The 27598-nt window shown below is 38.4% G+C and overlaps 1 protein-coding gene across 1 annotated transcript; it reads left to right on the forward strand.

The window, feature by feature from the left end:
* Positions 1 to 666: 666 nt before the first annotated feature.
* PECAM1 (platelet and endothelial cell adhesion molecule 1) lies at positions 667 to 27310 on the forward strand. Its single transcript, XM_048965541.1, has 16 exons — positions 667 to 700; positions 847 to 873; positions 2536 to 2829; positions 3454 to 3753; positions 3840 to 4109; positions 4477 to 4737; positions 5144 to 5428; positions 7020 to 7301; positions 7719 to 7826; positions 8711 to 8738; positions 9195 to 9265; positions 9910 to 9966; positions 11369 to 11437; positions 15013 to 15069; positions 21889 to 21911; positions 25801 to 27310. Exons 1-16 carry the CDS (start codon positions 667 to 669, stop codon positions 25828 to 25830), a joined length of 2196 nt encoding a protein of 731 aa, XP_048821498.1. The 3' UTR covers positions 25831 to 27310.
* The last annotated feature ends 288 nt before the right edge of the window (positions 27311 to 27598 follow it).

Genomic DNA, 27598 nt, shown 5'->3' on the forward strand with positions numbered 1-27598 from the left:
GTGCCTGTTTGTGTTTCTGATATGTGATAGTAGTAGAAGAGGCTCATCTGTCAGTATTCTAATCTAATCCAACAGTAGCTGTGGATTATGAACTGATTTGAATTTGTTGTGAACTCCACATTAAAACAACAGAGGTGGCAGACCTAGGTGTGAAGAGAAAGGAGAAAAATGAATAGCTGTACATGTATTCTCTGCAAGAGTCGGGGTGAAATGTTTGCTGAACGTCTGCTAAAGTCAAATAGTGAATGTAATTTGTATTCCTAAATAGTTAATTGTGACTTAAAAATACCCCTATGGACAGGAACTACAGGATAAATGTCCCTGGAACTCCTTGTTATTTTTTTTTTTAATACACCTTAAGAAATTAAACAAAGCGAATGCATTTGGTAGCGCCCTCAGGAAAAGTCCAGTCACTTCCTGAGCCGTAATCTGCCTGTGAGCAGCAGATAGATTCTCATTGTTTGCCATTTCCAGTAATGGGAACGATCACTTGACCTGGCCAGTTTCTGCTGAAGATTTACAAAAACTTACAATTTTTAATGGCAAATTTTTATCTATTACCATAGAGCAAAATAAAGCAAATCTGATTTGGGAATCTGGTGGCATCACCTCGGATGATGAATATTGCTTTATTTTGGAAATAAGTGTCTGTTCTCCAGGAACGAGATGTATCTTGCTCTTCTGGTGATTTTCTTGCAGTGTAAGTTTGATAACTGAGTATCTGGATGTGTACCTGTTCTTCTGACTTGTCTGTGGCTTTGGTGTGCTGGTGTGATTTGATATAGTTTCCTGTTGCTGTTTCTCAATCCGTAAACTAAAAAGACCATTTTTTTTACTTTTTTCCAGGTTCAGAAATTTGCACTCAGGAAAGAGGTAGGTAAATATATTTTCTCATGTACATATTTAAATGAAGTAATTTATTTTTTTTAATTTTTAATTTAATTTAATTCTCAATTATTAGTGTGCACGCATGAGAGTTTGTGTGGTTTGCTGTCCTACAGCTCTACAAAATTTGCCCATGTAAAAGATACCACTTGGTGGTGCTTCCTAGCAAAGTGTTTAAAAGACATTTAGACTGATCGTATTTAATAAATATGTTGAAATATTCCTAGAGCAATTTGTTTGACCGAGGCGTAGAATAGAATTAATTACTAGCATGTTTGGGTTTTTTTAGCTCTTTCATTCCTACAAGGAAGGAGGTAGGATTAAAAAAAATAAATAGAATATGAATTATGGTCACTCTCTTTTGCTCTTTTTCTTGCAAAATATCCCATGAGCGTATCTGAGCAGAGTACAGAGCATGCATCCTGAAAGAAATGCAGCACGTACACTCTGCATCCTTCCTTTTTCCCATTGCTGTAGAGAAATGTTTGCTCCTGGTTGTCATGCAGTCCACTCATGAGTACCTGGTGAGTGGGCATGGTAGGGACTTCTTCAGATGCAGGAAGTAGTTAATTTCTAAAGCAAACCATGCACAAAGTAGGTATATCCATAGCTGTAAGTTCTAAGGGAAGGGAAAATAAAGTAACTCTTAATTCTTTCTCTGTATTTCCTAATCCAACTGTGTGAATAAAAATATTAATTATACTATGATTCTAATAGTCATAAAATTTTGTTGTGATGTATTTATAGTTTCTTAAGTGAATTAGCTATTGTGGATTTTGTGTGTGTGTGCTGGGGGGGTTGTTGTTTTATTTTGATGTTTGTTTGTAATCAAAATATGCTGTATTCAGTATATTTTTTTTCAAAGATGACAAGTTTAAATTCTAAATTAAATGGAGACAGTACTTCTGCCTATGATTCTCTGTTGAGATTACTTAATGACTGTGATGTTAAGGACAGCCCATAGTGTCAAGTCAGACACATACATATTTGCTTGCAGACCTTGAATCCAGATATCTTCTACTCTATTCCAGTAAACTAATCTAAACTAGAGGTTTAAGATTACCCCAAGACTGTGCAGTGCGTTTAAATGGAATTTGTTGAATAATGTGACCTTACTTTCAGACTAAAAAATACTGGAATAAATCCAAGGATTCCAGTTATATGCTTAGGGACGGGTTGTCTTGGGGTTTCATACAGCTCTAAGCTGGCTTACACTGTATTATTTCATTTACTCAAACAAGGATACATGCAAAATTTTGTTCAGATCTCTTAGCAATTGCAGTTGGAGACAACAAACCATGAGAAATAAGGAAAGCCAAGAAATAGCTGCAAGTCTATCCCAATATTCTCAGTGTCTTTTAAAGAGTTTAGCCTGGCCAAATCATTAATTCATTATGTCCCACAAGGAAAAGACTGAGGAAATGAACATTGTGAACTGTGATGGTCAGCAGAGGCTTCATGTACCTCTGTGCAGTGGAAGGTAATGCTGCTACCACTGTTAACATCTGTAGACCTGATTACAAAAATTATAACATATACTGCTGGAATACATTGAATTAATTTTACTGATTGAATTGTAGCAGCTTGAGACGACAGTATTACGTTGGATGATTTGAAAATAACTGTAACTTTTTTTTGTTTTCCATCAAGTTTTTACCTTCAATGCAGTTCATATCAAGGTTCAGCCATCTGTCAAAGTGAAGAATGGAGCTCCTATGTCAATTATATGCCGTGCTGATATTAGCAAAAGTACCGATTTCAACTTGCAGCATAATATTACAATTTTTAAGGATGGCAAGCTTGTATTCATGAATGTATCAGGCAAAGGAGACGCACGATATGAAGTACCCATGGCTAGATCTTCACATACAGGAGACTACCAATGTGCTGTGGAAGCGGATGGAAAGATAAAATACAGTGATTCCCTACATGTTTGGGTAACAGGTGAATATTCCTTCAAACATGGCAGTTTTCTAAGGTACAAAATGATAACAGCCTCTGGGAGTAAATAATAGTAGTGCTAAATAGGATATCTTGCAAAGTACTTTTAAGCTGTAGTCGTCGTGGGGCTTTACAAGAGTTTCATACTTGGTCCTCGTGTTAAGGCACAGAAATGAAATCTCTATCCCAAGGTTTCCTGGCAGATCAGCATTAGTCAGGAGTGGAATTTGTGCCTTCAGAATCACCATCCCATGCTCTACCTCCTAGACTAGAAAGTGTTATTTGTGAACGCTTGTTCCTACAGATCATAAATACAATAACAGGGGAGACTAGCTTGCTGGAAAAGCTGGAAATAGAGATTTTCACCTTGTGGTAACCATCACCAAATCTGGAGTCAGATGGAGGCTATTTTGTAGACAATGTTATATCCATCTTGTTTCTTTATCTCTTATGCAAACGGGGACCACCAATGTTCACAGGTGTGCAGCTTTAAAAAATTCCCCAGCAGAGTTCTTTCAAACCATTTCCTTTTGCCCGCTAACATAAATTGCTGCTGCAGTCAGTAAAGACAGAGTTTGATTTAGGATTATGCACTGATCTATTTCTTGCCTTGTTTTCTTCTCTAAGGAATGACCAAACCAATTCTGATTGCTGAGAAAAAAGAAGTATTTGAGGGTGAAGTTGTGAAGTTACGCTGTGAGCTGCCAGAAGAAGTGCCTCCATTGCATTTCATTTTCCGGAAGATGAAGATGAATTCAAAACCTAAAGAAAAACTTAAATATGAACTACAGAGGAATTTTTCTGTTATAGAATTTCCCATTGAAGAAGGGGATAATATTTTGCAATTTGACTGTTTGGGTAAAAGAAGTGTAAAATTTGAATTTGAAACCTCAGAACCCAGCAACAGAACACTTATAACAGTCAAGGGTAAGTTTCTGAGTTTTTCTTTTAAAATATCTTTGCTTTCCATAATTAAATAGTTGGATTGTGATTTTATGTGTGCTCTCTTGCAGAACCATTTATAAAGCCAACTCTGCGCATCAAGCCTTCAAGTAACATTACAGAAGGAAAAGAAATACAATTTGAGTGCTCGACTGTAGTAGCCAAAATGCATGACATTGAAATCATACTTCTGAGGAATAAAACAATACTGAGCAGCGTACGAGATCAGACAACTCTGAAATATTCTACAGTAGCTACTCTGGAGGACAGCGGTGAATACCTCTGTAAGGTGGAGGAAGGGAAAGCATCTAAAATTGCCACACGGAATGTTGTTGTGGCAGGTAACTCTTCTGTTCATCTTAGATTTTACTCAGTGGAACAATATTTAAGTTTGGTAGCTTGCAAAAGTAGCGTCCAGATTCAAAAGTAAATTTTCCAAATTAAAAGGCTGTTTATGTTTGGGCTTCTGATTTTTGTCTGCTACTAATAATTTCAAATAACACATAGGAGATGTGGGCTCCAGGTAATTGCTACATTTCTGTTTTCCTTGAAAGTACTATTATATTACAAAAGCATGATGTTTTGTTTTGTTTGTTTTTTCCCTGATAGTAAACTTCTACTTTATCCCTCCTTCTGTGTACTTTGGGATACGCAGTCATGTTCTTTTAGGTTATATTTGAACAAACTGATTCTCTTTTTAATTTTCAGAGTTATTCCCCAAGCCAGTATTGACTGCTTCTATGAATAAGCTGGATGAAAATAAAGAATTAACTTTGAGTTGCAGCATTAAAGATTTTCAAAATGCTAGCTTCTCTATTTTACGGAGGAATTCAAATGGAGACATCCTGTTGAGAAATTCTAGGAACTTAACAACGAGAGCTAATGTGAATGATACTGGATCGTATATCTGCAAAGCTGAAGTGAACAGAATAGTCAAGGAGAGCAAGCCTGTAATGATACAAGTTTATGGTGAGTTGATACAAACATTAGAAGCTAGTGCTGGGGGAAGAAAATCACTCAAACTTATTTGTAAGCTCACCTGTTTACAAATCAGTTTCTAATTCGTGAACTAAGAGGGTATTTGTCAGTTTTTGAATGCTTGTTTCTGTGAGGTATGCTTGCATTCTTTAGCTGTAGAGGGGTTTGAGCTGTGCTGACCAAGTCAGACTTCTACAGGGTGGGCCCTAGGAGTTCGGGCTAACATGTCTTCCCTTTAATCCTGTTCTCTTGATTCTGCTGGATGCCAAACAAAATCTCATTCATTACCATTTGCTGGAGCTTAAAATATTCTGCAATTTCACTCAAGAGTTTGATCGGAAACTCTGTCAGCATCAATGTAATTGGCAATATTTTTTTTCTTTCTTTCCCATTTTAGCTCCAGTTTCCATGCCAAGTATTTCTGTTTTCAGTGGTTTACCAGAAGTGGTTCTGGGGAGACCTCTGAAGTTAACCTGTTGTTTAATGATGGGAACACCACCAATAACATTCACATTCTACAAAGGAAATAAAGCTAAGAAAGAAATAGTAACTAATAACACATGTGCTCTTTTCTTGGACGAAGATATTAAACAAAATGATAAAGGACAATACAAATGTGGTGCTAGAAATCATCACTCCAGTGGTATGAAAACTAGCAAGATTCTCAACATCACAGTAATAGGTAAGTCTGGTCAGTTTTTCTTGCCTAATGCCATCTTTTGATTCTTTGAAGCAGCATATTACAGACCAAGCAAAATGGATGCAAAATGTTTATAAATCATTTGAATTGAAACTAGTTGGAGATCTGTATCACAGGCTACTCGTCACTAATATAAAAATCCTGGTAATATTCTGAATTAACTACAGCTGAGTTTAAATAAATGAATGAATCTGACTTGAAATCTTATTATACAACTAGTCTTATTGGTAAAGCATAAATGATTTATTAATCTTGCACCAGGAGCTGCAGTTGCTTAATAGATCTGATAGCCAGCCTGTAATTATGCCATATCTGCAAATAGGAGGTACAGTGTGTGAGCAAAGACTGCTCTACCTGGGAGTTACCTTTGTGCTCAACTTACTGTACAGTGATTTCACTGACTTGCAGCAGTTAAGAGTGAGAGAGCAGAACTGCACTGCTGAATGGGGCGCTAGGATATTTGAAATATGGGAAAGAAAAAGATAAATGTGAAAAAGCTTTATGCAGAAAACAGTTCTGCAGTGGGCTACAGGAGACTGATATGATAACTCTTAAATCTGAAGTGTGTGTGATAGTGAGAGTTTTTGCCAATCGTTAAGAGGGTAGAGTGTCTTGTTTTAGTAGAATTTTAACCATTATACTCTTTCTATGCATTTTTTTGGTGCTGTCAGAGCAGATGTAGTAAGACTTCACATGGTAGTTCCTGATTCAGATCCTGGTGCTATAAATAAGTTTTCAGTTTTGTGTTACAGCTGTAATGCAAACTGTAATGTTTTGGTATTAAAGAGGAAAAACTGGAGGTTAACAGGTGGCTTCTCTCTGAGTTTACTGAAGAAATGTGGTTTTTGATGTTGATCTGTAGAACAGATGCATCCTGCATTGTTGCATCTCTTCCATGTCAGTTGGATCACTGCACAGTTGAAGGGCATGCTCTCTGTTCTCCAGTAAAATCTCCAATTCCAGTATTTACGTCTGCTTAGACTAAAGAGCTGGGAATGCATCTCACGTTCATCAAGTCTGCTAGGATATGCTTTGCTAACACTAGAGAGAAGATTCAATATAAAATGGTGAAGGTATTTGTCCAGTAAGGTTTAAATTCTAAAGATGCTTTTGAAGAACTTGATCTGCTAGTGTTCGCTATTGTATACTAAAAGTTACGAGAAATATCTCATACTGTTAGTATAAAACAGTGTAATTTGGCATAACTATAAAAGCACTGCTACATAAACGGAGCTATAATTTTTTACAGCATCAAACTGCTGTGTAATTTCTGCAAATTAAATCATTTCTAGTTTGGGGCCCGATGGGAATCTGGAATTTAAGAAAAAAGGCTGATTGATTTCTGTGGGAATGGATGTAGTTTCCTCCTGTGCCTGCTTCATTTCTTTATGATGGCCTCTCTGGCTGTATGCAAGTATTTTCTAGAGGATGTGTTCTGGCAGAGAAAGATTAATACTGTGCTTTCAATCTCTGTTTTAGCTAAGTAAGATGACATTAAAGAAAGAATACCTACAACACAATATTTCATTTCTAATAGCACTGATATTTGGTTCATCTGTGCCTTCCTTCGTAGTACCGATCAGGAACATCAGCTTGGGCAGCGTTCCTTATGGGGAAGTGGAAGATGGCAGTGAGACTGCTTTTCTCTGCTCTGTGAAAGAAGGATCTTGGCCAATCCTCTTCAGGATTTTTAGAAAAACTGATCGTGACGTTCTTTTATTTGAAAGAAGTGAACATGCAGACAGAGTCATATGGCAGAAGAAAGAGATGAGCAGGCAGGACACGGGGACGTATTACTGCATTGCTTCTAATCGAGCTAATGTGAGTGCGAAAAGCCATCCAATAACCATCAATGGTAAGTTAAACTTTGTGATAAGCTGTGCATTCTGCCGTCATGGCAGGCAAAGCTTGTGTTATCTGAAAAGTTATTAGGTATGTGGAGGTTACCAAGTGTTTCTGTCTGTCTTGATCCACCATTGATAGAAGTTAAACAGAAGGACCATTTATAAACAGAGATTGTCTTACCTACATCCAAAAGCTTAACAAAAGCCAAAGGTGTTATATGCAAGCAAAATCAACCTGCTGTTGTAGACTTGTTTGCCACAAGAGAAAGGCTCACTTGTGATCTTTGCATGCAATTATCCCTAAAGATCTTCACTAGAATGTAAGATGGCCAATTCATAGTAAAATGAGACCTCCCTTTACTGCAGAAATTGGTAATGATCACCAGTCACTGTACCTACTCTCTGAAACATGCCTTTCTTATTTCCAGTCATATTAGCATCTTGGCAGAAAGGAGTAATTACTGCATTTGTCCTGATACCTATCGCAGGGGTGGTGATTCTTGCCGTGTGGTGGTTTTGGTGTAAGAAGAAAAATGGTAATTATTCCCTTCTATTTCTTTGTTGATTACTGTATGGCAGCTAAAACATTGCCTTTGTTTCAGGAGCAAAGAATCTGTAGGGATGAGGCTTCAGAAGATGTCTAAATACAATTTTAGAAACTAAAAAATTCACTTTAAAATGTGGGTGGCCCAAATTAAGCTGCAGGTGTGCTGAGTTTTCCAGGTATTTTAGGCAGAATGGGAGAACATCTCACTAAGATTCTGGAAAGACACTAGTGGAGCAAATATTTGTGGAGATTGACCAGAATCACACAGTTCTGATGTAGTTCCAGACCTGGAATTGAGACTCTTGCAGTGCAAAGGCAAATGGAAACTGAGGGGCTCCGTTTTTTTGCTCCATTGTGGGGCTATGATGATTTGACCCGGGCTCCCAGCTCTGGGGTAGTTGTCATACTTCTCCTCATACTTGTCCTCATAAGGCCCAGTTAAGATTATTCAATTTCTTTTCCCCATGCATGAATATAATTTCACTTAGGCATTTGTCTTTTATTGTTAAGATAATCTTTCAGATCTTGTTCTTTCATAAAGTAAAGAAATGTAGTTTTAAGTGAACATCCTACGATATGCAGTACTTTGCAAAATTTGTAGGGAAAAATGGAGTATCTGGATGTCCCAGGCAGCTTAAATCGGCCAGGCTGAAATGTTGGATTTGAGAGCTTAACTTCTCTGCAGAAGAGACATTTAAGTGAGCTGTATTATAAACAGGATGTAGGACGCTAGGTAATTCATTCTGTGATTGCTGAGAGAAGTTGCTCTGACTTTGGCAGATAATAACTATGTTTTTGTTTTTATTTTTATTTTTAAATTGTTTTACTTGTGCTATGTATTAATAGATGCTTTTATTCTTTCTTTTTGCCAAGCTAAAGGACCATCCATGGAGATGTCTCGGTAAGAAAGCTTGCTTTTTGGTCATGGTGAAGTATTTCTGTTTTTAAAGGCTGGAGGCCTTCCACCATACATTTATGGCTTATTACAGCACACACCTGCAAACAATGGATGGTTGTGCTTTGTGTACCACCTGCTAACACAACAACAGGATGAGGAAATAGTCTGGAAATAGTCTAGAAATAGAAAAAGGCCAGCGAGGAGACATATATTTGAGTGCGTGTAGATATGGAATTAAAATTTTTGAAGTCTTAAAGAAGAGTAATGCAAGGGTGTCCACTTTTGACCTTAAAGTCTGCTTGTGCTTTTCTTAAAGACAGAAGCAAATTTTCCATTAGTTTCCATAGTTAGGAAAGTGTGGTAGTCAGCATAGACAATTACTGATCTTCGCATGTCGTCGTGTTGTTTTTATTGACTGCTTTGGATAATTACATCAGCTTTTATTCATTTGCTTTTCAGATCTGCCTTGGCTACAAACTCAACGAGTGAGAAACTGTCAAGACAGCATAATGATGGAGACTACTATTCTGGTAGGATATTTTGTTGTAAGACTGTGAGTGAGTGGGCCTAAATAAATATTTATTTAAAGTTTTGGACTTGCATGGCTGTGATTTGGACAGAGCACTGTTTCTTGAGGTTCCAGAAGATAATATTCTACTAAGTGTCTGCTATCATTTTGTCTTTGCATGGCTTTTTATGAGCAAATCTTACACAAGGACTGGTTTACAAATCTGCTCAGGCACATCTACCAGGCAACTACTACAGATGGAAAGCTATGGCAAAAAGAGAATTATTTTCTCTTTTTGATAAGTTTTACATAGCTGCAAGAAAATGAGTTCAGTGAGAAAATTTGAATTGTGGAGTGTGGTTCCATAGTCTGACCACAATACAGCAATGTTAATTTGTCATTACTGGTCACTTTCCAGGGTCTCAGTCAGGGTGAATGAGAGCACCTGCTGTGAGCAGAGTTAGCCCTTGAGATTTTTCAGCTGATCATTTAAAAAGGTGTACTTTTCCCACCTGTGTTACATGACTGTCTTTTACATGTGAATCTAAAAGTGAAATTTCTCATGTAAATGAACGCAATGACAAGAGGAATTGCAGTTGTGTAACTCATTCATTTGATTGGATAGAACAAATATTTGTTGGCTCAAATTTTGCTTGAATATTTTAGGATCAGGTTACATTGAAGATGGTGAAAATCACATGAAATCAACAGATGAAAATAAAGGTAATTTCATACTTGAAGAATAGATTTTAAAATTATGTTATAATTGAAAGTTGTAGTGTTTCCTTACAGCAGCAATTGGCATTTGTTAAATCTGGTCTCTCCTCTTTTTCTCTGATAGTGGAGAAGACTCTTTTTTTTGCCAAACATAATTGTTTTTCCTTATGCATAAAGTGACAATGACCAACCAGGCTATTGCAGATCTCTCCACCAGATGTAGAAGCCTTTTATTCATATGCTTCTAAAAATAACACTGTCTCTACTGTATTTGTGTGGCAATAGCCTTTTCTTCATCAAATGAGAGAAAGGAGTTTGTGGTCATTGTGTGGAACTTAGCCCATTGTGGCTTGAGTAAGTTAAATTAGAGCTAGAGACTCACAAGCAAAAAACAACAAAAAAAAACCCAAACAGTTGAAATGTAGGAACTTAGGGCTGTACTGATCCACCAGAACCATTGCTGTTGTCATGTCATTCAAACATTCCATCCTAAACACTTTTTGTTTGTTTGTTTGGCTTTTTTTTTCCTTCTTCTATCACCATACTACTGGAAGGCTCTGATATTTTGCCATTTTTCTGTTCCAAAAAATTTTCATTTCCACACGACTCCAGTCTGGATTGCTGCAATGGGCCTTCCCAGCCTTTGCAGAAATCCAGTAGAAATCCTTCTATATGTCAAGGAAGAGAGAGCAGAAAAAAACAGTTATTTCTTGTCTCTTTTGTGTCCAGCAAGCCAGTACTGCTCAGCCAGTAGATTTAGCAAATCAACTGTCTAATCACTGTCAGACCTTTTGTGGGCATTGTGGCAGAGGAACATTTTGAGACAGTGGATGTGTGGCCATTGTAGATGGAGAGCTTAAACAGCAGCACGGGGGAAAGTGCTGAAATTGCTTATTGGCAAGGCAGAAATTGAGAGTATGAGTGGTGACGAGGAAGGCCTTGAAGGACTTAAATAACAGTTAAACATGAGGAAAACGGAGAATAGGAAATGTCACTCTGGGCAGCCATGAAAAAGGAGGAAATTGTAATGGCAGGGAGAGAAAGAGAAGAGAGAAGACATCTAGCTGCAGCAGGAATAGGAGAAAATCTCAATTTCCTGCTCCATTTGTGTTGTGATGCTTTTCAAGGTGTTAAGTGGAAAGTAAGAGGTGAGGTGCAGTTCTGACATCACAGTTTCAGAAACCTGGTTTGATTTGGTCTACTGCCTTTCAGATAGAAATTAGCCCTAGGGATGAGTAAGGCTTGCAGTTCTTTACACTCACATCTGCCATAAGTAGGGCCTGATCCTGCACCTATCAAAGTCCATGAGGATATGTCCATTAATTTCAGTGGCAGCAGGATCAGGCCCACAGCTCAAGTGAAGCATGCAGTGCTACAAAGAAACATCTTCTTGGTATTTTTGGGGCAGGACCTGACCTTGAGAGTGCTGAGGTGGAGTACACTGAAGTTGAAGTGTCAACGCTTGATCCCCATAGAGGTAAATAAGCTGTCTGGCCTCTACTGTTATGTTTTGGGAGTAACTCTGTGTTTGTTGCTACTCCCTGACACTGGTCTGACATTGACATCTGTAAAAGTAAGAGCAGGTTGTGTTCTGCATGACAGCTTTGTGCCAATAGTGTTCCTTAATCTAGATGATGCTGTGACAACCATGTTCTTGTTTGTTGCAACCCTTCTCCCTCAAGGATTTCTGTCATTTAGTTGCCCATCCCATTCACATGAGGTTTGTGCAGAACTGGGCTCCCAGCTGGAGCTGTGGCTCTGAGAACAGTGCAGCCTACTGTGAGTCATTGCGTTAAAGAGTCCAAAATTTATTGAAGGCTGTTTGAGCTTAGCCACAGGACAGGTTAATAAAGAGGCATTTACACTTTGCTTTAACTTGATGAGAAGCAGACCGAGGAAGAAATGAAAATTTGCTTTTCCCTGGTAGGAAGGAACAATCTCTTATTTCAGAGACCAAAAGCATACTTGTTTAATTAGGAATACAGACATTTGGGCAAAGTGCTCACTGTTTGAGCTTGGCAGCAAGTCTCTCCTGGAGCAGCCCATTTTCCTGTTCATTTTCTATTTTCTGACATGCTGGTGTCATTCATCACAGAGTTTTCCCTGTATTCTGAGTATAGTGTTAATCCACTTCTGCTAAAACACTTCATTGCTCCAAACGTTTGAATGCTTATTGCACAGCACAGTGGTGTAGAATGGTAAAGATATGCTACCACATGACAGTTTAAGTGAAAATTCCCATGTATTTATTCTTTCTGCCCCTGTTGCAAATAGCAATACTAATCATAGGAGCAGTAGAATCGTATTTTGTTCGTTGTGAAGAATACTGCAGTAAATACAGCAGTATGTTGGCCATGGCCATAGCCTTTGGGTCACTTGGATAACTGAACACCATCTCAGAACAAGTTTACAGAATTGTAGAAGGATGCACGTTTTGTCTTTGACAGTAAAGGAATGCAGTGTTTTAAGGCAGTGGCTTCACCCTCTTTTTACAGCCTTGTCTGTAGTAGCTGATCATTTATGAAATAATTTCTAACAAATCAAGAGCTTGCTGTGGACAGTGGTTCTGCCATGAACAAAAAAGCAGTGCTTATTACAATGGTAATGATGGTGGTAAACTTGGTAGATGCAGTTTCACTGCTTTGCTTTGAAATTTCCATGTAGGAATAACCTAATGCCTACTTTCTAAAGGGGAGGTGAATGGCTTCCTCAGATATGGAACATGTAGCTGGAGCTACACAGGCTAGCTGTTCTTTGGGACAGTTGGAGCTGATTGTTAATTTGATATTTACAGAGGTGGACATTCTTAAGAATGATTAAATCGAAAATGAATGCTTTTGGAGACTATGGGATGGACTGAAGCATTGTTGTATTTAAAAAAATATATATAAAAATAGGCAAAATGATTCAGATCTTTTGTTATTAACATGAGCAAACACAAAGCCAGTGCTAAAACATGGTCAGGAAATATCCATAAAGTAAGAAGGGGGAAACTACTAACCATGGGTAACAACATGTTCCTTCTTTTTTTTTTCTTTTGTAGTTGGTTAGTCATCTGTAGGGTGGGAACAAAATGTCAAATGATGCAAGTCATTTCTCCCAACACATAATTTCAGTGTTGAGACAACTTCTGGAAGGTTAGCAAAGAAAACAAAATGGGCAGTGGCATTATATAAAAATTTAATGAAATGGATTAAAAAAAAAAGAAGAAAGCTGAGGAAATACCTGCTGCCACGTCTTCCACAGAGACAACAGGATAAGGTTTAGGATTGTAGTCTGCTGAAAAAAAGTACGTTCCAAACAAAAGGAGCTAACTTGCATTAAAATTCTGAAAAGATTTCTTCTTGCTATATTGCAAATTGTATTGATAATTTAACAATTGTCCAGAAGCATCTGATATGCACTTCACGATCTCCAGACTATTTTGCAAAGGAAGTTCATGCCAAAGCAGCAAGTGTGAAAGCTGTGATTTTGCACTTGGTAAAGTGCCTACTCCTACTATTGTTGAAATTAATAGTCATTTTCCAGCTCAATTCTGTTGCAGTAGGTCCCAGCATTTAAAGGACACTTAATAGAATTAACAAAAATTAGTTTAGCTTCAGAAAATTAGAATGTGGTGCCAGAAACACTGAGGTTCTTCAGAACAATGCAGAACAGTGGCTGTTCTGATTCTTAGTCCGTCTGCGGATCAATATGTCTGAATTCTTTAAATGTTTCTATAACTAGTGCACGTGATTTGGTATCCAGAAATTTGCTTTCTCTTTCCAGTTTCCTGAAAACAAGGATCAGCCATTGTATCTATTTATTTTACTTCAAATAGGAAAACCTAACTTTTTGTTTTAGTGATGATGCAGAGACATTGGAAGTGATATTGGTGAAATTCAGAGGTTTACCAAGAGACTTAGTTCAACCCAAATTAATCAATGTTCTTAAAGTGCCTTGAGATCCTCAAACAGCAAGCTCGTAGGCCCTACCTGCATGGGATTTGATATCAATTAATGAAAGTCATTTTCTGTATTCATCGTTCAAGAGCATTTTGCTTCATTATTCACTTTAGAACCATGCAAGAAATCAAGGAAATTGTTCTAATTTCCTAGTTGCCAGAACTGTGTTTATACTGGCTGTAGAGAAACTGACTTCTTCAGCTTTTAAGCCTTTGGCCAAGGTCTTTCCTCACTGGGGTAACTGTCCACAGTTATGCTATTTGGTATCACATTTGATTTGTTGAGTAGGAGAAAAAGGAAGAGCTTTCTGCTTTCCAGCTTATACAAAAGTAGAAGTTTAGCTTCTTGTAAACCCAGCACCCTGAAAAATGGATGGCCAAGGCTAACATTACATTTAAATCCCAGTGATGTCCTTAGGGGCATTCAACTTCTGTCTGCATTTGTTATATTCTGTCATTTCCCAGGCTTTCTCAGCCTTCACTCCTCCTGATCTCAGTTCAGTAATGGGAGAGTTGTGTCTCACTGAGGAACTGAAAGGAGATGCTTTCTGGTTAGGACCCAAATAGAGGCTGTGCACTGTGAAATCTGCTGATCTCAATTCTCTCACAAATCTCTCTGATTGTGAAATTCTTCTGAGATCTTTCACAAAGAGCAGCAATTTAAATTGTTATTGTGACTGTAAGATGTAATCAAGTCACCAAATGGGGCTGCAGTTAGTCTTCGAATTAGAGACCTCTTCAGGTCTAGGATCCCTACATCCTAACAAATAGAAGAAGCCTTCTAAATGATCTAGAGAAACTCTTCTCTGATGTTAGATGTTTCTGTAAAATTTAAATAATTTCTAATTTGAGAAGATTATTAGAGTGTTAAAATTTAAAAGGTAAGGTCATATTTATTATTTTATATATAGAGAGAAATACATTTCCTTCTCAGAACTTGATAGGCTTTTGGGGGAGGGGGATTTTGTGCAGAATCCACAAGGTTAATTTCTGCTTATGTAACTACTTCCTCTGAAGGTAAAACAGTGTGTTCTGTTTGTTTAAGGAGCTTTTCATAAGGCAAACATAAAAAAGAAAAGAAATTGATTCTGTGCCAATACATTTTCCAGCTCCTGTACAGAAGGGGACTGAAACAGTTTATAGTGAAATCAGAAAAGCTAATAATGGTAAGTAAGCTAGTGAAAAATTAAACACATAAAGGAAGTGTTTGTGTAGAGATTAGGGTTAAATTTGTGACTGTGTCGTTTTGAGAGAAATGCTGTAAAGTCTGATCCAAATCACACTGGCACACCCCAAATAGCAACTAAGGAATCGCAGGTGTTGATAAACTGTGTGACACATTATGTTTTCATATAAACCAATGATACTCAATGCAGTAAGATTGATATTTGTAACATCTGCTTCATCAGCCCATTAACACTGTGTTAACTGAGTGATTTGGCTCATGTCAGAGCGTGGAGCTGAACTTAACCTCCAAGGAATTGGGATCTTGTGTTGTGATTCAAATGCCTCTCCAACAGCAAATGCTTTAAGCATGATAAAAAATGTCTCAGGTTGTATCTGCTAGCCCCTCTGCCCATCTCTTACTGTGGCAAAGATTTCAGGCATTGTATTACAGTTGGGCATTAGCAGCATCCTATCAATTATTATCTATAAATGTTCTGGCAGCAATGAATTCAGAGGCAATTAGTGAAAACTAATTCTTAATAGTTTGTCCAAAAATAAGTCAGAAAAGATTTTTTTCTCTTTGTGAAGATTTACATATTTTAGGGCTGTGAACTGTTCTCTTTTTCTTCCCATCCATATTATTGACTGGTTTTGTTGTGTGCCACGTTTAAATGTCAATCTTTCTGGTTTTGTTTGCTGTGTCTCTATTTTATAAGGCATTTACCACCCTCCTCCAACACAGTATTATGTTTCTAGGGAACTTTTCACTTGAGGGTCTCCAAGTAGTTTACAAAACATTACTGGGTTTTCCCTTGTGATGCCTTTTAAGTCAATTTTATCTTCATTTTACAGCTGAATAAACAGTGAGATTAGTTCACTTGTTTAAGGCAGTGCACTCAGATAGTGACAACACTGGGAACTGGATTTCAGAATCCCAAACTCCTGGCTTGGTGCTGAGCCTCGAAGGTCTAGTAATTTATTTTTTTCCAGTGGAAAGCAGATAATCCTTTGCACCAAAGAACAGGCTTGGACACTTAATGCAGGATTGTCTGGCAGCATTATGAGGAGAAAACAGCTGATTTCAGGCCCAGGTTCACTAATGCTCTGGAGAATTTTCCATTGAATGTTGAAGGTTGGACTTGGAATGAGCTGCAGGAGCTGACTGCATCACCTCTCCCTTGCTTTCTGCTCAAGTGTGAAGCTGAGTATCATGTCTTCACCATTCCTATTTTTGATAAAGCAAGATGTTTTATACTGAAAGGATGTTTTATGAGTTGCTGTGTTAACTCAATAGATGGTACAGCACAGCTGCAATTCAAAGCACTTAATAACAACTGTATCTGCTGTAAGGTGGGAACTGCAGTAAAATGAGATCTGATTGGAAGACTGGTCTAAACTAGCCAAATAGCAAGCGAACACCCCTTAATTTTGCTCTCCACCTGCTCTTTTATGCACCACGTTCTACAGTTTCAGTTATTCTTGGAAACGTAGTAACAGTTTATTGTTTTAATCACGTCTGTTTTTCCTGACTGATGCACAGGAAAAGTGTTTGAAATAGATAAGCAGTGCATCACATGGCTGTGCAGTAGCTTTGTTACAGTCTGCTGAAAGGTAACATTTATTTTAATTTTTGATCAAATTTGATTGCAAAGTAGCAAAGTAAAAATGCTGTGGAGGAAATGAATTGTCATAAGTATTTTGATGTGTTAATACAAGTATATCAGTGGCTAATTCTGAAAGATACTAACTATTACTAATGGTTGCAGAGGGTGGCTTGCCTTTACAATCTTCACTAGTCTCAGTTATTCTTGGAGGTTTCTGGGCAAATGCCTGGCAGTGCAGTCTGCTTCAGGAAGTTAATGGTTCAGACAAACTTGACCTCTGGGGAAATGACATGAACTGGGGAGTCGGTGTCAGCTACGCTGTTTGACAGCATAACATCTAAGACCTACAAATGTATTTTTATTATAGTTTGTAGGTTACTTTTGTAGTTTTGGGTCATTAAAACAGAATGGAGTGTTTAAAAGCAATTCAGTCTTTTCAAGGAGTTGCCTGTGCCTTTCAGATATCGTGTCCACTAGAGAGGAAGCTGAAGAAGGATCAGTAGTTGTTATGTCTGATGCAATTTTCTGTGACTAAGCCAAAATGTTTTTTCACTTCATTTGTCTGGCTGTGCTCTCTGCTGTCTCCTGTAAGGCAGATGCCATGTCAGTAACCAGCTTCTCTTTTATTTTGAGTTCCACAGCTATTGCTTGTCCCTATCCTAAATCCATAGTGCGCCATCTGACCTTTCCCAAACACCAAGCCTTTTGTGATGTGTTGAGCATTTGCCATTATTCTTTTTCTTTTTGTTTTTCCAGTATTGACTGTTATCTCCTGTTACTATCATTTCAGTGTCTGAATCATACAGTGGTAATACTTCCTATCCTATCTGCTGCTCTGCTTTCCTCATTCTGCGTGCCAGACATGAGGTGATGCTACTTGAAAAATGGACATGAGTCTTGGAAACAAACTATCAAATGCACATTCAAAATCAAAGATCTGTGTAGGGTTAACTGTACTTAAACCCAATAACAGTAAGAAATGCAAGTTTTTGTAACATTGAAGTCTAGTCAGGTGTATTTTGACTGAAAGTCAAAGAGCTGTGCTGGGGGTAAAGGAATGTCAGTTTCCTTAAGTGGATGCTTTTTGGATTTCCTTTGAAATAATGAGAGGTGTAGGGAGGATGCTTTTCGTAGTAGTTTTGTCTTTGGAAGCAACTCAGAGAGATGAAGTTGTCTTGGAACTGTTGGTGAAAGGCTGGTTTAAGTAGAACTTTTTCTAGAGAGATAGACTGCATAATTTAGTATTTTACAGTAAATACAAAAAGCTTCAAGCCTCAGTTTTAAATCAAATCCTGTATCCAAATGGCAATGTGGTGAATGCTCACAATTAGTTCTAGTCAGGTCAGTAGCACTTTGGCCTAAGAGTCCTTTGCATCTATCAGGATAAGCCAATTTCCTTAAAATGCTGCTTTCTCTGGTTGCCCTGTGAGGAGGTCAAAGCATATTGGGAGTCTGGGGAATATCCAGCCCAGTCCCGGAGCCGTTGCCTTTTGTTCAGAACAGAGATTGTCTGAGACTTAAGCAAAACAGACAGTTGTCTAAGTCAACAGACTGCCGAGAGTGATAAAATGACTGTGGCCCTGCTGCCTGCTTTGCCTGTGCTGAGTCCCAGCGGAGCAGGCTGGCAGCTGATGCTGTTCCTGAAGGAGGGGACAGGATGTGTCAGACACTCAGCTCGGCTGGGAGGGTGGAGGCTCTTTAGATGCATGATTTACATTCATCACACCTTTCATCTTCCCAAGAGACAGTAGGGGCAGGAAGTCCATGCCATTCTGTGCTGGTTCTTTCTCTCAGCTTTCCCTTCCCTTAGCATTGATCCCAGTTCTTGGGGCAGCACAGTTCTCAGCACCTTGCTGAGAAGATGGGCACACCCTTTTTCACAGATCTCTTCTGAATTAATAATGTTCTTGCTCTGTCAGTGAACTCTGCCCTTGCTCTGCATCAGATCCAAAGCTCACAAAAGCCACTGATAGTCTGTGCACTGATCTTCATGCACGTGGATCACAGAACTCTCAGTAACTTATTGCAAGATAACTGCTCTCTGTTCATAACTTCTCATCAGGAAAGTGGAAGCCTAGTGAACAAAATGCAGACTCTACCTTTATGTTGCTAAATCTGGATGAAAGAATTGATCACTTATATGCAACTGCAGTGTCAAGACAGGAAATTCTAAGAATCCTATTGCCACTAACAAAGTACAATGAAAAAATAACTGTATCCCAGTGGAGAGACATGAGAAATTTCCATTGCACAGAGTGCTTTGGAACAAGCTATTAGAAATCAGTTCCAGCAATCAGGAAATCTGCTAAAATTCTTTCCTGCTACTGAGGCGCCAGCATAATACCTCTCTGTTCAGCTAGAAGTTCCCACTGAATGCCTTTTCCAGCATAGAGAAAATTCCATGGGTGAGAGGATTCATGGTGGTTATTCAAAAGTCAGACGTTATGAGCATCTGCTGGTTGCATGCAGTCTGAGATTGTGCAAGTAGTGTTTCCTTTCTCCAAAATAAAACTGTGTTTCTTTAGGTTTCAAGACATGTTCTAGACCAAAGCCTCCATCTGAGACATTGATTTCAGAGCCAAGTGCTAACTACACCTTCAGCCAAACATTAGGCAAAGCCAGATGGTTTCAGTAAGACAAAAATTTGCAGGGAGCTTCTGACCTTACTCGAACCTAAAAAGCAAAGCACAATTGTGCACATGCTTCTGTGTAAGATCTATTCCCAAACTGCCTGCCAAGGTTCTGTGTTAGAAGTTAATGCTCCAGAGAAAGACTTGGCAGAATGTAGCATGTGATTGCTATTCAGCTTCTTCTGTTTATACTGTAGCATCTTAACTCTTGACAGTGTTGGACTTGGGCTTGAGATAGTCTGTAAATTGCAACTGCTTAGAGCTATCATCTCTTTTCCCTAGCATTTAGCAATAAAGGGGAGCAGATGGGGGATGACAGTGTCTTAAAGTTCTGCCATTAGAATGCCCCTTCTAAGAATGTGTTATTTGAATTTTAAAATCCATAAACAAAAAGTAGCAAGAACTTAAATCCATCAGAAATCCATAAAAGCACCTGTACTTGGGAATGTTTTGGATGTCACCAGAACTGGATCTTCAGCTTGTTTATTTCTGGTTCTGTTAACAAATATACAACTCCTTGTTTGCCCTGCTATGGAAAATTGACCAGTTTGTCCACATGGGATGCAGCTGATCTCTATTTTCCTGTTTTTGGCAGCAGGGGAAGACGGGTAGGGGAAGAACTTTGTTCTTTCATCACAGCCAGATCAGATTGGTTCAAGTAAAATGCTCTTTGTATTTTTAACAGGAATGAAAAAATAACGTTGTGAAAGGATTGGTGTAGAAAAGAATCAACATGAACATTATATCCCTTCTAGAGAATGTGCACTGACATACCTGATCAGCACCTTGTAGAAGTCGCATGGCGCTCTAGCAGCACTTCCAAAGGACGTGTGATGTTCTCCTGGTAGAGATATGGTCCTTAGCTAGAAAACCACACTATTTTGAATTTAGGTGACAGGTTACAGGACGAGATATCTGTTATTGTGACCTGGTAGCTTTGGAGTAGCAAACATCCCGTTGTTTGATGTTTGGAATTTACACAAAATTCCTCATTTCCTCCTTCCTGCAGGCACAATGCATTGTCACAGAGGCCTAAACTGCAACTCATTAATACCTTGCTTCATAAATCATTAGCATTTTTGTTCACTTCTGGCTGCTTTCAGGGCACAAAAAAAAACTTGTGTTTCTCACGTAAGTTTTTGTTTCTGATTAAACCAACTGAAAATGTAGGGATCGGTTTTATACTGAAATTAAATTCATGTGCTGCAGACACCTGAGCTTCTAGGACTTTTGTTAGTCTGAACATTGTGGATAGAATTGTTTTGAAGAAAATTGACAGTGTGCAGTTAAAGCAATAATCTGTTTCTCTGCATTTTTGCATTTTTGCAGCCTAACTGCACGCCGTGTTCACAGGGCTGTTTTCAGTGAAGACGAATTATAGTCCTGATGAAATAAAAGTGCTGATTGTGGAAACAGCATGAGCCTAACTGCACACAAATTTATGTGAATGTAATCGTAAAGCAGACAGAAAGAGAAATGAGTATTTTAATTTGCAAAGTTAGATTTGCCTTTATTCAGTTACTTCATTCCTTGTGCTGGCTGCCAAAGGAGTTTCTAGAAGACCTTTAGAAAGGTCTACTTGCAGTCCTTGTTTAATCATTTCAGAACAATTCTCAAACTTTAAACAAGTGTTCTGCCTGTAGGAGGATTGATTATATTATTTGCTGTTTTAAAAATGTTTACTCAAAAGCACAGATTAAGAGACTATTCCATGTCAACAGAAAAAGTACTGAAAATATTAACCCAGAGTCCTAGCTCAAACCCTTTACTTTGAACACAACTTCTCCCTGCTGAATTTTGTACACTTTCCAAGAAAACAACCTTCAAGACTGAGCATCTGCTTTTGTAAGATGAGCAGTATTTTAACAAACCATACAAAAGAGCACTTCCAATAAGACTCAAATTCCTTCTCTGAAGAAGGACTTATTTTCCTCATGTCTCTCAATTGTTTTACTTCCAGAGGACAGGAAAATGTTTATCTTCTAGTATTTGAAGGCATTGTCTGAAACTTCTGAATAGCTGAATCTGCTCTAAAAAGTAAATGTAAAATCTAATTTTAAAGTTTACTATCCTAGATGTAAAGAGCCCACTGGCTCCCAAGTTTTCATTGGAAATAAGCAGCTTTTTACTAACCAAATTTCAGGTATCTTTGTGTGATCTTATTTGGCTCTGAAAATTGTTTCCTATATCAGGTTTCTGCAATGTAGTATTTTCCTGGCAAGGAGCTGGAAGAGGAAATACAGTGCTCATGAGAACTTGCCTCTGAAAGGAAAACTCTTTTTTGTCCAGTAACAGCTTGTGCTCTCAGAAGAAACTTCTGCTCTAAGCCACTGTCAAGAAAGCTGTCAGACATACTGATGGACATGGTTTTGAGATGTCTGGTCCTAACCATGTACTTGAATGAGCTAGAGCTCAAATATTTTCTAGAGCCAGAGTTTGAACCTTAGTTGAAGGTAACAGTTCTGCATCATTGCAAGGCCAACAAAAGAAGCTGTTAAACAGAGCAGCCTATCTGCTGAAACATAGAACTGATCACTCCACAATGTACCACTTTGTAATTTATACACTGTGTTTTATTTTGTAGATTCTGTGGAAAACAGGCATTCCGTAAGTATGCATTTTTATGTAAGACATTACAGATAGGGAAAGTTGGAATGAAATTATTGTGTATCTAGAGAGATAGTGTTCAAGCATATGTTTTAATTGTTTATTTGTTGGTCAGGACCTCTACAGGATAGCATTCCCTTCAGAAATACTCATACTGGTCAGGCTGTATGTGGAAACCAGTGAAAAACAATATATATTAAAAAAAAAAGAGGATAAATGCCTTGTATGAGTTGTTCCTCAGCGTTCAAGAAACCTGATGCAGAGACATACATTTCAGGAGAACTTTCTTGAATGTTAGGTAAGCTGTCTAATCCAACCTCCAACCAGGCAGGCGTGTTTTTATTCTGCCATCCACTTTGTGGCTTTGGAATTTAAAAAGAAAAAAAAAGAAAGAGAGAAACTCATAAATAAGAATCACAATAGCACAGTCTACGTCAGCTTACGGCATCCATTTGAGTTTTGAAAGGCTCCATCAGTGCTCACCTCCCCGTGGGATATAAGAGCAACCCATTGTATTATTTACAGACGCTGGCAGAGTGCTGGAGGTTACAGGCTGTGTTACAGTAAACAGACGTATGTTAACAGGTCAGTTGGGTTTATAGTATCATTGTCTCTCTTAGTTTAAAGGTTTGTTTTTATTCTTTGCTCTCAATTTTCTAATAATAGATCAGGCTGAGCACTCCTCTGGGTTATACCACACATTCCTCGGGGAATTACACAGAAGAAAGTTTGTTCCAGTCCTACACAGCAGGAAAAATAGTCAAGTGGCCGTGACAGATATCTGGTGTCAGCTCAGGGAGGAGCATTTGTAAAGAATGTTGGAGAAAAGGCTAAAGTTTTATGAATATTTTGTGGTTTCTGTTCCTGTGGCCAAATCTGAGTGAAAAAAAAATCCCTCCACAAAAGTATGAGTCTGCTTCAGGGAAAATATGCTGACTACCCACTTATATCACTTCAATTTTAATTGGGCTATTAAAACTTGCTAAACTGGGCAATGTGTGAAGTAACATTCGATTCAAGGGAAAAAAGTGTCAGCTGAGGGCAGTGCTTTCTCTGTGTTGTCTGCACAAACTCCTTTTAACAGCAGGAGAGCAATAAACTCAAATTCTCTGTAAAATCAATCTCCTTTTCAGAAACACCCCTGAGAAAATTCAGCTTAGAATGCTTCTATGTCTTATGCAAGTTTTCCCAGAAACAGCCTTCCTCAATTCAAGACTTGAAAATGTCCCTTTTTTAGATACTGCTCTATACTTAATGTGTAACTCCTTTTTTGATATAATAATGCTTTAGAAGACATGGCAAAAAACAGATCCCACCAGCCTTTTAATTCTCCAGCTGAATCACCTGCAGTAGGATTGGATAGACGTATTTCTCTGTGTAGTTTCCAGGCAGCACAGATGAGTAGAAAAGAGGCAGGAAGCTACTAAGGGCCTTTATAGCATTATTTTGTTGCGAGTGCTCTCCTTTGTAGCTCATTTTAACTTAATACATAATTCTGAGGTTTGGTCCAAATGAGGAATCGTTGGTCCTACTCATGAAAAGGAAAATGCTCCTCATAAAGAGATCAAGTGGCTTAAACTTCCTCCCCAGCTGTTCTACCTCTTCACAGCCAAATGAAGTATTTGGATGAGGTGAAGTTGCTTTTGCTTTGCTCTCATTTGTGAGAGAAGGGAGGCCTTCAGGCACTAGCCTGGTCAGCTGGCATCTTAATCGCTTCTGAAATGTCAGATGAATTGCTTAATTACAGTGACATGTCAAAAAACTTGCGGAATTTGACTCTCTCTAAGCAGTAATAGTATTCCAGAAGGGTCACAAAAGGCACAACAGGCAGCAGTGTTTTGCTAAGAGCTGTGCTTTCAGAGACAGGAGGACATGCAGTGTTTTTCTTCAGTAATTACGGAGCAGACTCAACATCAGATCCTGCTGTCCTTCTCACTCTAAAGTCAACAGTGTGGCTTCCACTCGTCTGATAAACTCTCTTAGCTTACTCAGTTCTGCACTGGTCTTCCGGTCGTCACAGACAATGCTGTGGAAGAAAGAGGATGAAGAAAATCATTTTAATAAGTGCTGGTCTTGCCCCCATCCCTTTGTCCCTATGTAGTTTCTGTCAAAATAAATATAACATAGCATAGAACTTCATCAACTTTGCTTTGAGCTCACGTTGCAGTTAGCACTGCTTACTATGTGTTGTGTTACAGAGTCATTGCAAGTGCCTGTATTATGTCAAGAAAGGTGATACAGGGTAGAAGCAATCAGTTCAGTCTGCTTTATTTGAGCTGTGTGAAGGCTGAATTGCAGTACAGGTTCTCACCGGTTTTGAAGCTCGGGGTAACTTGAACCTGAATGTCTTGGACTTCTAGGACATTTAGAAATGAGACCAAAGTTTTTGGGGTGGGGGTTACTTCCCTCTTTCTCCTCTGTTTCAAGAATTTGTATCTTAAATGCCATCCATAGGAAGTATTTGCAAAAGAAATGAATTACTTAAAGAGGAACTGGGAGGAGGTTTCCTTCCTGAAATCAGAGCTGGCAATCTTTCTGAGTTATTTAACGGTCCCAGTTTCTGAAAACATATTGAAGGAAATATCTTAACAATGAGATAGCCACTTCGCCAAATACTAATTGGTATTGTGTCAGATTTACCTCACTGGTACATTCTGACTTCATATCTCCTCCTCCCCTATTGTGTCTTAGATGTTTGTGTGTTTGTTTGTTTGTTTGATTCTGTCCTAGGAGTGTATGAGGACTGGCAGCCCCAGTCAGAACATAACGTACTTTTAACCACCTATTTGTACAGACTGAGAACGTACCCTCTGAGATAGAAACCTGTACAATTTGAATCTATTTGCAGTAAATTGTTTTCGGCTACTTTCTTGTCTCGCTCAAGCTATTCCCAATGCATTTTGTAAAGAAACTGCTTCACAGTGCCAGTACAAGATAGGCAGCTCTGAAGGGGGACCCGGCATATGTTTAAGTGTGCATGGTAACATGGCACAATAGCTCCAGACGGGAAATGAGGATGAAGGATGTGTCCATTTAAAATTAGGGGGGCATTTCAGGCAGTCAGGATATGAAAAACAAGGTGATACTCTGAAATAAACACTGCATTATAAACCAGGAATTCCTGCCTCTGACTCATGGGGCAAATCCTCTGGGGGTAAGTCCACAAAAGGAGTTAGGCGCCTCAGTGCTGACAGAATAAATCATTAACTTAGAGGCCACCACGTACTCTCTTACCAGATATTTGTAGGAGGAAGACTTGCTTTGGCAACAGATGTCAGGAAAGACCTGATGGTTGTGAAGCCTCAGTGGACAGAATTATTTCTGTCACGCAGTGTAAAAACTATGAAATTTGGGATCTCCTTGACCTTTCCCTTTGGTTAGGACTCCTCATCTGCACCCTGCCTCTTGTGGTCCTGGTTTCTGTGTTCTGAATAGCTTGAAGCAGTAGGAATGCTGTCAGAAAGCTTACCAATGCCTTGCTCACTGTCGATATAGTCAAGCACTTTTTGGGAAAGCTTTTTTTCTTGTGAGGCTCTGGAGGGGAGCCTAATTGTGGTAAATGGACATCTGCTGTAAAGGACTTTCAGACCATAAGAATCCAGGTTTTCTTCGTAAATGCACCATTACAGATATTGCTACTCAACAGTATTGCAGTCCAGTCTGTAATTGTTAACCAAAATCTCCTGCTGTCTTATCTCCATTTTTTATCTGGTGAAGATAATGCTAATAATTCCCCAGGGATCTGCATTTATTATTTCATTGTACCGTGCTCTAAGGAAGATGCTGTTACATTTAATGTTTTTGTATTAATCAAAAAATAACTGGAGAAGACAGGGGGCTGCTTATACTCATACCCTTTTTTTTCTTCTTTTGGTCTTGTTGCCAACAGAGAATACAAGGGCATCCTGATGCTACTTAGAACAGCCATCTCAAAAAATCAGCTGGGAGAAGAAAACAAGCCAAGATGGAAGATGTTGCAACTGTTTCAAAAGCTCTGCAGCACTTATCAGTTTGCCAGGCTCTTTTCAAAGTTTATTTCCTCAGGGAACAATAGAGATGTTCCTAACATGTATAATGGAAAAAATTGCAAATAAAAATTCTCATAGGAAAGTGGCTCTGGAAACCACTGACCTAGGTTCCCATCTGTAATTTCTTCTGCTAATGCAATTTTGCTTTTCTAGTCCCTAATTTGCCATACTCTGAGGAAATAAAGGGAAAAACTACATCTGAGGAAGTACATTTCTACAGTGCAGTAACTACTGTGATGCTAGTAAGATACAGAAATATCTAAGCTTGCTTTAAACTAGCTGACTTGGTTATCAGTAACATTGTACAACGGCAGAACATAGCTCAGCACAGCCAGGCCAGATGTGCATGTTCTTTGAAATGATCTTGCATCTTGTGCTGAACTCCCTGTGCTGCAGCAGCTGGACTGCTACCAGTCTTGGAGCCAGCTAATTTATGGCTCATTTGGATGCTACACTACAATGAGACCTGGGCTCTCTAAAAACTTGAATAACTGTTAAGAGATTCAATACTTTACCAAGTGCTTCTGCCAGAAGAGGCACAAATATTCTTTATTCTTTGCTAAACTGCTTTTTCCTTCTGAAAGTTCTGATGCTTGTTTAGTTCACTGTGATGATTCTTCAAGGAATAATTGCCAATCACGGTTATTTTGGAAGATGCAAAATATAGATCTTGAGTCAGTGGACATGCTATACACAGGTCAGTGAGTTTGTACCTGGAAGTTCTGTATGTATAATGTTTATTCCTTTGATTTTAAGAGAGATCTGAAGCTATATTTGTGCCCAGTTTGTGCAGTATAGAGCTTCATACCTATCCCTTCTATGGTATGATAAGCCACTGTCATGTGTCCAGTTCTGGACCTGGATCTAATCTCTCAAGTCTTTATTTATCTCAGTTGCATTAGTTTAAAAGCAAAACAAAAAGTACAATCCCTCACCCTTTAACTAGCTGGTCTCTGACACTGCAATTGCTCTCCTTTTCCTAGTGAAGATTTAATTACTGTAAGATCTGGGCCACAGGTAAGAAAGTTCTCACTTAGAAAATAGTGAAAGTGAGGGCATGGATTTGTACATACATATATAGTTACTGCTTTAACCATTGCACCTGAGGTGCAAAACCAACAAGAAATAATAAAAAAAAAGTTTCATAATCTCGTTCCAAATTTAAATTTTCAAGCTCCAGCTACTGGCTAAAATCTCTAATTTATTGTTCCCTATGCAAATGTTGTTGGTATCATAAACCTTTCACAATCACCTGACCTTATAGCACTCTTCTGTTGACAAATGTTCATTCTAGCAAGTGTCCATACAAATCTGCTACTAAAGGGAATGTGAAAAGGTATTTTAATAAATAAAATTCTGAATTGAACTTTGCACTGAATCTTGCATGTTCATATTATTGACCACTTGCAAATGAGCATCTGTAAAGCTTCTCCTTAGTGATGAATCTCATAAACTTCACAAATTTACACATAGAAGATGTCATCTCTGCAATAAGCAATTTAAGGCACTTAGATCTGTTGTCTTGAATTAGTTTAGCAGCTGGTAAATACCTTAAATGGGGTTAAGAATGAGCATGGGAATGTTCACATTTGTGTAAGTCGTGTTAAATTATAAGGGTAAAAAAGTCCCTGGCACAGAAAAGCACTGTTTTTGAGGAAG

Source organism: Lagopus muta, chromosome 18 (assembly GCF_023343835.1).
Source record: "Lagopus muta isolate bLagMut1 chromosome 18, bLagMut1 primary, whole genome shotgun sequence".
NCBI lineage: Eukaryota > Metazoa > Chordata > Aves > Galliformes > Phasianidae > Lagopus > Lagopus muta.